Raw genomic sequence first — 13,225 nt, forward strand, 5'->3', positions numbered from 1 at the left:
ACTCAGATTCAGAGAATGTGACATTCTGAAAATAGCTTTCAGAACCTGGTATGGTCACTTTGAGTTTTTAGTCATGTCCTTTGGTCTTATAAATGCCCAAGAAGTTTTCGTAGACTTAATGCATTGCATGTTCAAGAAGTACTTGGACATGTTCATTGTAGTATTCATTGATGACATTTTTTTCTATTTCTGTAGCAAGAATGATCATGCAGATCACCTTAGAATCGTACTTTAGACTCTCAGAACTCATCAGTTATTTGCCAAATTCAGTAAGTGTGAATTTTGGCTAAGGTCAGTAGCATTCCTTGGTTATATTGTTTCCGATGATGGCATTAGAGTTGATCCTTAAAAGACTGAGGCGGTGAAAAATTGGCCTAAAGCCATCTCTCTATCAAATATTTGGAGTTTTTTGGGTTTAGCTAGCTATTACCATTAATTTGTTGAAGATTTTTCATATATTGCATCCGTCATGTCCAGATTGACTCAGAAAAGTCCAGTTTTATTGGTCAGATTCTTGCAAGAAAAGTTTTCAAGAGTTGAAGACTCGACTCACCTTAGCCCCAGTTTTGACTATATCAGATGGTTCAGAAGGGTTTGTTGTGTACTGTGACACATCCAGAGTAGGTTTGAGTTGTGTCCTCATGCAGAGAGGTAAGGTCATAACTTGTGCTTCCAGACAGCTTAAGCCCCATGAGAAAAATTACCCAACTCATGATCTCGAGTTGGCAGCTGTAGTATTTGCCTTAAAAATTTGGAGGCATTACTCGTATGGGGTGCATGTTGATGTGTTCATAGATTACAAAAGCCTATAGTATGTATTCTCTTAGAAAGATTTGAACTTGCATCAGAGAAGCTGGTTAAAGTTATTAAAAGATTATGATATGAGTGTTCTGTATCACCCGAGCAAGGCCAATATAGTGGCTGATGCTCTCAGTAGATTGTCTATGGGTAGTGTTGCTCATGTTGAGTATGATAAGAAGAAGATAGTTCAGGAAGTTCATCAGCTTTCCCGACTAGGTGTTCACTTAGTCGATTCAGAAGAGGGTTGTATGTGGGTGCAGAATAGTTCAGAATCATCTCTAGTTTTTGAAGTGAAGGCAAAGCAGAATAGAGATCCCAGTCTTGTTAAGTTCAAAGAGTCAGTTGGAGATCAGAAAATGGAGGTTTTCTCCTAAGGGGGAGATAGTGTCTTATGTTACCAGGGTTGTTTATGTATGCCAGGTGTAGATGACTTGAGGCAACGAATTCTTGTTGAAGCGCATGGTGCACGATACTTTATTCATCCAGGGGACACTAAGATGTACCATGATTTGTAGGAGATCTATTCGTGGATTGGGATGAAGAGGGATATTACAGAGTTTGTAGCTAAGTGTTATACGTGTCAGCAAGTTAAGATTGAGCACCAGAAACCTAGTGAGTCCACGCAGGAGTTTAGTATTCCCACCTAGAAATGGGAAGAAGTAAACATGGAATTTGTAACGGGTTTGCCGCATACTCATTATCAACATGATTTTGGATTATCATAGACAGGATGACCAAATCAGCTCATTTCTTGCTAGTTCATACTTCATATTAAGCTGAGGACTACGCCAAACTCTATATCAGAGAGTTGGTCAAGTTAAACGGAGTCCCAGTATCCATCATCTTATATAGAAGTACCCAGTTTACCTCTTATTTCTGGAAAGAATTCCAGAAGGGTCTTGGTACCCAAGTTCACCTCAGTACAGCCTTCCACTCTCAGACAGATGGTCAAGCAGAAAGGACCATTCAGACTCTAGAAGATATGTTAAGAGCCTGTGTTGTCGATTTCAAGGGTAGTTGGGATGACCACTTACCTTTGATTGAATTCGCATGCAATAACAGCTATCATTTCAGTATTCAGATAGCTCAGTTTGAGGCTCTCTACGATAGAAAATATAGATCTCTAATTAATTGGTTTGAGGTAGGTGAGGTCGCAGTAGTATGGCCTGACTTAGTGTTTGATGCCTTAGAGAAGGTTCAACTGATCACAAAAAGGTAGTTGGGATAACCACTTGCCTTTGATTAAGTTCGCATACAATAACAACTATTATTCCAGTATCCGTATAGCTCCATTTGAGGCTCTCTATGATAGGAGATGTAGATCTCCAATTGGTTGGTTTGAAGTAGGTTAGGCTACAGTAGTAGGGCCTGACTTGGTGTTTGATGCCTTAGAAAAGGTTTAGTTAATCAGAGAAAGGCTTAGGGCTGCCCAGAGCCGATAGAAATCATATGCAGATGTGAGGGGAAAGGATCTCGAGTTTGAGATCGATGATTTTGTGTTCTTGAAAATATCTCCCATGAAGGGGGTAAAGAGGTTCGGCAAGAAGGGAAAGCTCAGTCCCCGATATGTCGATCCTTATAGAATTCTTAGTTATTTCGAAAAGGTAGCTTATGAGCTTGAGTTGCCTTCAGATCTAGCCTCAGTACACCTAGTATTACATGTCTCCTTGCTAAAGAAATGCATTGGTGACCCAGCAGTCATAGTTCCCTTAAAGGGTGTAGATATTCAGAATGATCTCCTTTTCGAAGAGGTTCCAGTCCAGATCCTCGATCGTTAGATTCACAGACTAAGGAACAAAGAATTTTCCTTGGTCAAAGTTCTTTGGCAGAATCAATCCATTGAGGGAGGTACTTGGAAAGCGAAAATAGATATGCGGACCAAGTATCCTCACCTCTTCTTTGCAATCTCAGATTCAGCTTAAGGTAACAGTTTTCCTTAGCCCTACTCAATTTCATGTTCAGTTACAGTTATAATCTTGGTATTCGTTACCGTTGCATATTCATTCATGCATTCATGAATCAGTTCAGTCATGAACTCATACATCAGATATGCATGTTCAGTATGAAAATTCAGCTTATCAGTAACTTCAGTCATATATTCTATGCATCAGATATGCATGTTCAGTATGAGAACTCAGCTTGTCAGTAGTTCAGTCATGTAGTTATATTTCAGTGTCTAAACTCAGTCTATCAGTGTATCTCAGCTCAACCAGTCTCATTCGAGGATGAATGTTCCCAAGGGGAGATATTGTAATACCCCGTATTTCCCTAACTTAAATTAACCCTCAGTACATGGGTTACCCCATATAAAATTTTCAAAATATGCAGTATTTTTAAATTTAGAGCCTGCCAATGCATAGAAAATTTAGTTAGCTTTCCAACGATATGAAATTCACCCAAATCCGATTCCTGGGCGAAGAGTTATGGTTATTTTCGTAAAGCAGTGTGCCAAAATGCATGTCAACGCCTCGTGGAGGCCAGCCAAATGGCAATGGTCACTTTCCAGTGTTCCATCATGCTATTGGCATGTCGCGCCTAACAGCTTTTTCATAATTGTCACTTTCCAATGTACCAATGCGATTCCACAGCGTCGCGGTGAGCTTTCAGGTCACATTCAGTGTGGCAACGCGATACAGTCGCATTGCGCCATCAACCACATTTCCAATTGTTAGTTTTCAGTGGCTTGGCGCGATAGTGGCGCATCGTGCTAGATGCCTAAATTGGTTTTTTCCTGTTACAATTTTTAAATCATTCCCAGGGGTAATTGGACATTTTTTTCATGACCCAAGTCAGCCTTTAACACATAAATTACCCCTAATTAACCTAGATATACCATTATTCACTTAATCTTTTCTCAAATCCAAGCATTCTCTCTCAAGGAAATAAACCCTAGCTTCAAGAATCAAGGTCAAAACTAAAAAATTTATTCAAGCACCTTCAAGAAATAACAATCCAAGGTATGTTAGGTGTTCATCTATGGGCCGTTTTCACCCATAGAGTCCAAGAATCCATTATTAAAACTTCAAGATTTACGATTCATGATTTACGTGCTTGAAATTAGATTGTATTCTTGTTTTTGATATTATGTGACTTTCAATTCATGATTAATTGTAGATTCCATGAAGTTTGAATAGCATGTGTATTGAATTGTGTAATCCCCATGATATAATTCATAAATTTGCAAGTTTGGGCATTATAATTGCCATGCTTATATGTTAACCATGATTATGTGCATTTGATAGAATGTCTATGTGAATCAATTAATGAAATCATGATATGTTAATATATGTGCAAGCTTGTGCCCTACAAGTGTCTGATAAAATATCTTCACAGATAAATTATGAACAAGTGTACATTGTTATGATTTGTAAGATTATGTTATGTTTTACTATTCATCCTATCGAGTCCTGGGGTATTTAATACCCATAATTTAGCTGTGTACCTAGAGCCAGTGTCAGATGCAGAATAGTATCAGTCATGTCTCGATCAGTAAAATCCAGTCAGTTACAGATTTCAATAGAACTAAGTCAGTTACAGAACTCAGAAAACTGAGTAAACTTAGTATTAGTCCAGTCCAGTTCAGTAACTCAGTTCAGTATGTTTTAGTTGGGAGTAGCATTCAACACCGAGTGAACCCAAGGATGGGGGCTCACCTGTCAGTAGAGGGTGTGATCCTTAGAAGCAATTTTTGTATTCCAGAACTACATAGCCAACGTAGGTTGAGACATCAAACATGCCAGTTGAGGGTTGATGAGGTGTTTTAACCTGCCAGTTGAGGGTTTCACCGTTCTCATTAGAGTACCTGCTAGATGAAGGTAACTCTTCAGTGTCTTGACCCATGGCACGGTACTGACACCCTTCCAACTAGGGTCACAAGTTGGACCCCAACTCAGTTATCTTATTTAGGGCATGTCGATTAGATGATTACCTCCCATGGTTTCAGTCTCAATCTTCAGAATAAAACTCAGTTCAGTTCTGTAAAATTAGGACTGTCAGATACAGTCAATCAGTATCAGTAACTCAGTTATCAGTAACTTCAGATATTAGTTACTCAGTATCAGAACTTAGGACTTAGCTTCAGACAAGCTCAGTCACAATATTTATTATATGCACAGTAGTGCATACTCAGTATTTACAGCAGTATCAGTTATCTATGTACTCTCATGTTGTTACTCTATATCATTCAGTCAATTATTGTTCATGCACATGAACCCTTGCATTCAGTCTTACCTCATCTAGCATACTGGTACATTTCACGTACTGACGCATACTCTTTCTTTGCGCTATGATGTCTCATATCATTGGTTCGCAAGCTCAAGTTCCCTATTGCGCATAGACAGATTCAGATTCAGCCAGCAGTGTCAGAGTTAGTAGTGGGTCCTCATCTATCAAGGATATTTTATTATTTCAATTTCTCGGTAGATGCAATATTTCAGTAGATGGAGTAGTTAGAGGATTGTCCCATCAACTCCACATTTAGAAAGTTCAGTTTAGAGGCTTTTTAGACTAGACTTTCAGACAGTATTCAGTTGTACAGATTACTATTATCAGTTGCTATTCTTTATCAGTATTTACAAATTTTGAATCTTATGGCATTTTAGCCTATTTTCTACATTTATTTCAGAATTATTATTCAGTGCTTACAGCTGATATCAGTCATGGGTTAATTTGTGGTCCTCCGGGATCGTAAGCATCGTGTAGCGTCCGGGGTACAGACTCGGGGCATTACAATACTTTTTTAGTGGGTTCATTAGGGTGTCTATGTTTCCATTTTTTCAACATTTGTGTGTCTATTTGTCAAAATAAGTTGTCAAAGTATGTCGAGTATCTTTAGGGTTTGACTTTTTCATTTATTAACATATTATTAATTATTAATTTATTTTTATATTTCCTTTACTTCTTAATTTATTAAACAAAAAGTGAACTCTTTTGTAACTTTACAATTACATTTACACGGGCACAACGTCAGTCAGTCAACAACTAAATGGGGAGTATCTTTGGGGTTTGATTTCACTTATTAACATATTATTAATTAATAATTTATTTTTATTTTTTTACTTCTTAATTTATTAAACAAAAAATGAACTCTTATAATTTGTTAATTAAGCTACTCAAACGACAAAACCCTCCTGGCCTTCTCCACCAAAGTCCAAAAACCTTTCTCTTCCAATATTTAAATACCAAATTTCATCTTCTTCTCTTATTCTTTTAATTTTATTTTTGATTTTCATGATCTTCATTCACTAATCTCAAAATGCAGGTACTTTAATTTTCTTTAGAGTTAAAAATTCGAAATATGATTTTAAATTTGAATTTTTTTATGGTATTTATCTATTTCTTATCCATTATAATTGCTATAAAAAATATCTGAGTTAACAGAAATTTGTTCTCCTTGTTTTTGTCAAAGAAAAGGAAATTTCTTCAATATATTTTCCTCCTATCCAATAAAAAAGGAGGAAAATGATATCTTACGTTTAGCAATTAGTTTTGTGAGGATCCACACAGAATGGTAGTTATAGCTGTACTTATTTTCTGTGGCATGTGATCCTTAATTGCATTGTCTATTTAGAGCAACAAAGTGTGGCTACTAAACGTCTAGCAAAGCTAGAAAATAAAATATCCTTATTAAAATATTTTGCTACGTCACCATTCTCCTAAATTTCACAACACTGAAATAAGGATTTTAGATTTTTTTTTCTTCATCAATCTTTTATAGATATGATTCTATGAATAATTCTTTCTTGAAAATCATATTAATTAGATCTTGTTTTGCAGGAATTGTCATAAATTTATGTAAATCAGGATGGATAAGTTTGTCATTAGATCAAAATGTGGGAAATCATGCTCCAATGCTACTATCCCATCCGTTGTTTCATCCATACCTTCGGAAGCGATACTACTCATTCGAATATCGAATTTACATATTTGAAAGCAGACCCGGCAGAGAAAAAAGGCCTATAGTAGAATATGGTGCTAATTTACGTGATGAAGTTAAAATATGTTATATTCAAAAGGGACCTTGTCAGCCTAAGGATCATATTTTTTTGAAAACTCAATTTGAAAAGAAGAAAATTACAATGCATAAATTTCATCCTGATTGGTTTAAGGGTCAATATTCCAAGTGGTTAAAGTACAGTGTATCAAAAGATGCTGCATATTGTTTGTGTTGCTATTTATTTAAAAATGGGCACGAAGTTCGTGGAAATATGATAGATATTGATTTTACACAACATGGATTTAAGGGTTAGAACAAGACTTTGGAGAGATTCGAAATCCATATTGAAGAGGTTAATAGCATCCACAACAAGTGTTTCAACATGATGATTGATTTGATGAATCAATCATAATCTATTTGCATATCTTTTGAAAAGCATTTTGAGAAAGAAAAAAATGAATCTCGTCATCGCTTGAGTGCTTCAATCGATTTGGCAAGGTTTCTTTTGAGATTGAGATTGTCATTTCGTGGTCATGATGAGAGTGTATCATCTACAAATAGAGATATATTTCTTGAGATTTTGTGTTGGTATGAAAATATTGATAAGGATGTTGAGAACATTATTTTAGAAAATACCTCAAAAAATGAAATGATGTGTTGTCCAAAAATTTAAAAAGATATTGTTGATGCTTGTGAAAAATAAGCAATCAAAGTTATCATGGAAGACTTAGATGGTAATAATTTAGGAATACTAGTTGATGGATCAAAAGATATATCACATAAAGAGCAAATGTCACTTGTTCTCCGATATGTTGACAAAAAGGTGAAGTAATAGAGTGATTTATTGGTGTTGTCCATGTTAGTGATACATCTACATGATCATTGAAGGAGTCAATCTATTCTTTTCTTTCAGATCACTCACTAAGTCCGTCCTAAATACGTGGACAAGGTTATGATGGTGCAAGTAACATGCAAGGAGAACTAAATGGTCTTAAGAACTTAATTTTGTGTGATACTCTATCTACTTATTCTACCCATTATTTTGCTCACCAATTGCAGCTGACACTTGTGGCTCTTGTGAAGAAAAATTCAGATTTGTGATTTTTTTGTTTAGTTACTAATGGGTTGATATTGTTAGAGCATTTTATAAGTGCAGGGATTTGCTCAAACAACATCAAGCTGCAAAGTTAGAGGAGTTGATTATTTTTGGTAAAATGCACACAGTACGGGGACTAAAATAAGAACGTGGACTTCAACAGCCATGCGACACTCATTGGGGTTCTCACTGTACAACATTAGAGAACTTCATTGACATATTTTCATAAATTCTTTATGTTCTTGAATTTGCTGCACGTGAGTGCCTAAATTATCTTGACAGACTTACAACTGGAACTCTGGAGAATATGATTAAGGGATTTGATTTTGCTTTTCTGCTACACTTAATGTTGAAAGTTCTAATGATAACAAATCATTTGAACTCCTCGTTACAAAAGATGGATCGAGATATTGTCAATGCTCTGAAACTGCTCAATACTGCAAATCAAGAATTGCAAAGGATGAGGGATAGTGGATAGAGATCATTACTTGATGATGTTTTTTCTTTTTGTGATAAATATGAGATATTGATCCCAAAAATGGATGCTCGTTACATTCTTGGTAAGTCAAAACGTAGAGCTCTTGATGTTACATATTCTCATCATTTTCGGGTTGAAAGATTTTGTGTTGTTATTGATTTGCAACTTCAAGAGCTTAATAATTATTTCAACGTTGTGAGTACTGACTTACTTTTTGGTATGGCTTGTTTACATCCAGCTAAGTCATTTGGTAATTTTGATAAGAAAAAAATAATAAGGTTGGCTGAATATTATCTGAATGAGTTTGATAGCAACAAACTTCGAGATCTCAATTGTCACTTGATAATTTCATAGCACTTGTTCGAGGTTCTGATGAAAGATTTTTCAATACGAAGGAAATTACTAATCTTGCTAAAGCATTGGTTGAATCAGAATTACATCAGACTTGGCCTCTTATTTATTCGCTCATCAATTTTACTCTCATTCTTTCCGTTGCTATTGCTTCTGTGGAATAAGCTTTCTCTTCCATGAACTACATAAAAAATGAACTCCGCAACAACATGGGTGATGAATTTTTTAATGGTTGTTTGGTTTGCTACGTAGAGCGTAAGATATTTGTAGGTGTAAGTAATGATGCTACTATTCATCATTTTCAAAATATGAAAAGTCGTAAAGCTCAGTTATGATTGGTGTCCTATAATTAGAAGTTTTTTTCTAAATTCAGACTTATGACCCTGAAGTCTTTTTTGTATGTAACTTGTGATTGGAAGCCTTTTTTGACAATGGTAATATTAATCGTACTTTTATTTTAATGTTACATTTAAATAGTTATATATTTACATTATGTCATCATTAGCAAATTATGTTAAAAAAAGTTAAAGCATCCACAACCTTTAAATTCTGAACCCGTCAGTGTGTGCATAACGAAAGTTTTAATGTATGTGGTGCCCTTTTTAATTGTGCTAGTAATAACAATCTTAGATCATTAAAATCAAGATGTTGGTTTTTCAGCTTTCAACTTCCTTTAGTCATTTTCGACACAATCATCATGCAAATAAACTGGATGAACTACTGCCTTATCACCTCTTCCCAATCATTGATGCTTGGACGAATGCCTTGTTATCTCAGCTACTCTATGTTTCCTCTTTGGTCGGCCATTACTAGTCCACGAAGAGCTCATGTACTTAGCTGGCAATAATGTCCCTAGAAACTTTAGCATCATGCATCTTCACTAAATAGTTTAGTTTTTCGTTAATATCAACCAACAATATCTCCATTTTTCTGAATGATCCTCCATTTTCTTTAATCGTTTCTCAAATTGCGTTAAAAGAAATCATTAACTTAAGAGTTTGAACACATCAGATCATTTATACAAAATACGAGAGATCATTAGTAACTTAAGAAATTATAATAAGAGAATAATCACAAGCACAAAGTTAGCACCACCTCCACCCCTTTAAAAATCACTGTGGATTCTAGAGTAAAGCTAATAATTGGAGAGTCGAACAACAAAAGATAAATCAGTGGCCTTATGTTCTTTGGCTAGCTAGTCAACTTAGCAATTGAAAAATTCAATACCTCTAATTAACAACAGAGAAGTATATAGTCCCGTTACTTCTCTTCCATTGTTAATTGAGAAAAGGATTCCCAAAAGGAAAAAATAGGAAAAGTAGAATAACAAAAATAATGTTATCTCATTTTTCTCAACGATAAATGTTTGCTTGAAAAATATTTTTAATGAAAAATATTTTACACCGTACCGAACACATCCTACATCTACTCTTGCTAAAAAAAATTAGGCCTCCCTATTGCTATGCACTTCACCACGTATGAGATTTGAAAAAGAAATAGATGAAAAACAACATTAAAAAATGAGAGGATCATTTTCTTAATTTCAAATTGCAAGTGAAAATGTGAAATACAAAACATGAACTTTCATTGTTTACTTGAGTCATGGCCATTCTGACCACTACTTGCAGCATTGGAATGTAAATTTTGAAATTTTAACATAAGTGAAATAGGAGTGAAGTTTGTAATAGATATTTTCTTTAATTTGATGCTTTTATGTTATCCTATTTTATTATATTTTTTGTGCATTTATGAATAATTTACTAGTGCTGCACGTTGAATGAGAAATATATTTATTTATTGAAAAAATTAGATCAAAAGAAATACAAAATTAAGAGAGGGGAATATTTGTTTGTATTTTTTTGTGGGTAGAATCTGGCGGTTTAAATTAAGGTGTGTTTATTTTTTTAAAAGGATCATTTAGTGTTGATTTAGATTTTTTCGTTAAAGAAAGGGTAAATAAAGTATGACGAATGGTATATATAGTCAATTTGTTAAGTAAAGAGATAAAATTGGCTTTGACCATGAAGTATAACCAATCAATGTTATATTTATTCAAATTTTTAAAGTAAAAGATAAATTTAACCTTTTCCCCTATATTTTATATTTATACAACAATCAAAGATACTCTTCACGTGCAACCCTAGAAATATGTTGATCGAGTCCTAAGGATGAGTGTACGTAACACCTAGGGAAATCTCACATCAATAAAATTCGAGAGAGATGACATGTATATAAGAAAGTAGGTCTTAGACCTTTGTGACACGTTTTAAACTCATGCAACCCTGAATTCAAAACGGATAATATCACTAATAGGCTGGACTATGACAGAGAGGAGATAAAACAAAAAAAAAAAAACTACGCTTATTATGCACACAAAGCTACTTTGTATCTCGGACAGTTGAATTGGTGTAGCGAACTATAGCCTAAACAAAACCAACAAGAAGTATTGTCACTTGGGACATAATGACGTATATTAATATGATGATGATGATATAATATTCACATCTTTAACCAAGAAAAAAGACATAGTACATAAATATATTGAGTACAAATGTGTACAAATAAATGCTTAAACTTGCATAAAATTAAATAATAAGACACATACATTCTACACTTATTGTTTTTTAAAAGATATAGTTTCTCCAATCAAACGTGTCCTTAAAAATTGAGGGGTATATTTGTTCCACTTGTTTAATAGCTCGTTCGAGGAACAAGTTATTAATTATTTCAAAATTATTATTCCACCCTTAATAAAGAATAAATAACACTATAATTCAGAATAAGTTATCCTACCAACCAAACATGAAGTCATTATTAAAATTATTCTCGAAATTAGTTATTATTTTTTACTCCCTCTATTTCAAAATTATTGAATTGTTGAGGTAGATGAATTCATTAAAAAAAATCTTTTATTTGTAGGGGGGTGCACGGATTTAATAGGTATAATAGATTTAGTAGGTTTCTAGTGAATCTATTTTTATTAGTGCGTGGATATTTTTTAAATTTTGTTTCAATATCTTTTAATAATTTACTTTTTTCGTAAGATATATTCATTGATTATTTTATCCTGTAGTAATTGCAGAGTTACAAATTTCTGTATAATAATTTATCCTATCTGTGCTATAATGTATATCTAATTCTAGATTTTCAATGTTATTTATTATCTTGTGTTGTTCTTCTCGTAGTGAGTTTTTTAAACTATATAGACTATCACATGTACTTTTATCTAAATTTTCTAAAGTTTTTTCTATCCATATTAATTTTTCTTTTAGGTTTTCCATTATTTTTCTAATTCGGTTTCTATAATTAATTTCATTATTTAGATTTTCTTGATTTTCTCTAGTTTTCCTAATATATTCTAGCATTTTTTAATCTGAATAATATCCTTCTGGGTAAATTTCTTCGTATAACTGTTCTAGACAATTTGTAGTTTCAATTTCATAGTTTATTACTTCTTTTAATATTATTTTCTTGATATCTATTATTTCTATATCTTTGAGTATATATAAGATTAAAACTTTGAGATAATCTAGATAACCTATCTTTTAAAATTGGTTTTATTATAGTGTTTTGTAGTTGTTTGTTTTAGCCTTAGTAGTTTTTGCATATTTTTATTAAGAAATTTTATATCTTTATTTCCCATGTATTTATCTATATTTATTTTTATCTGTTTTTCTAGTAACTGCATATTTTTTATATTGTTTTCTAAAAATTTTATGTAACTTATCATCGTAAATATTTGTAAGAATAGTTAGGTAGATATGGTATATAACTTACTCTAGTCATGTAATATTCACCAAAAGCTTTTTCTAATATGATTTTTCTTATATCTGCTACTTTTATATTTCTAAGTGTATACAAAATAAGTATTTTGAATTTATCTACCATCACATCAGATATATTATCATTCATTTTCATAAATTTGCTTTTTTCAAAATATTCCCTTCAACCATGTACATAAAATATAGTCATCTTAGCTTACTATATACTAGATTATTCTTAAATAATATGTTCTTCCGTCACTATTAACATGGTAATCCGGATACTTTTTCCCTTAAACAGCGCCTCTACTCTGGTTAATCCCCGCCACGGCTTCTTGCCTCATTGGTTTCACCTTTAGGATGGCATAGTCCTTAGGGACATTTCTCCGTTTCCTCTTTGTTAATAAACTTCTTAACATATTATTCTTCGAATAATTCTACTATAAAGTAACTAATATGAATTTATTTTATCATATCATGATTGTTGGGAATTATGAAATTAGCTATTCATAATCATAAATAGATATACCTGTCCGGGTAGCTTTGTTATTTCTGAGTTTTGCTGTTCCATAGCTTTTTCCATTGAAATATGTTTATCTAATTAACTGAGTAATATTTTTTTGTGGATTGGAGAGAGCAAGGGTGCTTCAACGCATGAAGGCTTGCTTTTGCAATGCCTTCTGCCTTTGATATATATAGAATGAGAATTTACAAGTTTTTACATTCACGTGTTTTTAATTCTTAAAACTAAGAAACAAAAGTCAACAAAAGTGGCCATAATGGCCTAACCTACTCTACCCTAA

The 13,225-nt window shown here is 33.4% G+C and overlaps 1 protein-coding gene across 1 annotated transcript; it reads left to right on the plus strand.

Moving 5' to 3' along the window:
- The first annotated feature begins 8,370 nt into the window (after nucleotides 1–8,370).
- Nucleotides 8,371–8,825, plus strand: LOC124898421. The gene is made up of 2 exons (XM_047412071.1): nucleotides 8,371–8,560; nucleotides 8,665–8,825. The coding sequence occupies exons 1-2, from the start codon at nucleotides 8,371–8,373 to the stop codon at nucleotides 8,823–8,825; spliced, it is 351 nt and encodes a 116-aa protein (XP_047268027.1).
- Nucleotides 8,826–13,225: the final 4,400 nt, after the last annotated feature.

The sequence above is a fragment of the Capsicum annuum genome, chromosome 5, assembly GCF_002878395.1.
Source record: "Capsicum annuum cultivar UCD-10X-F1 chromosome 5, UCD10Xv1.1, whole genome shotgun sequence".
Lineage (NCBI taxonomy): Eukaryota > Viridiplantae > Streptophyta > Magnoliopsida > Solanales > Solanaceae > Capsicum > Capsicum annuum.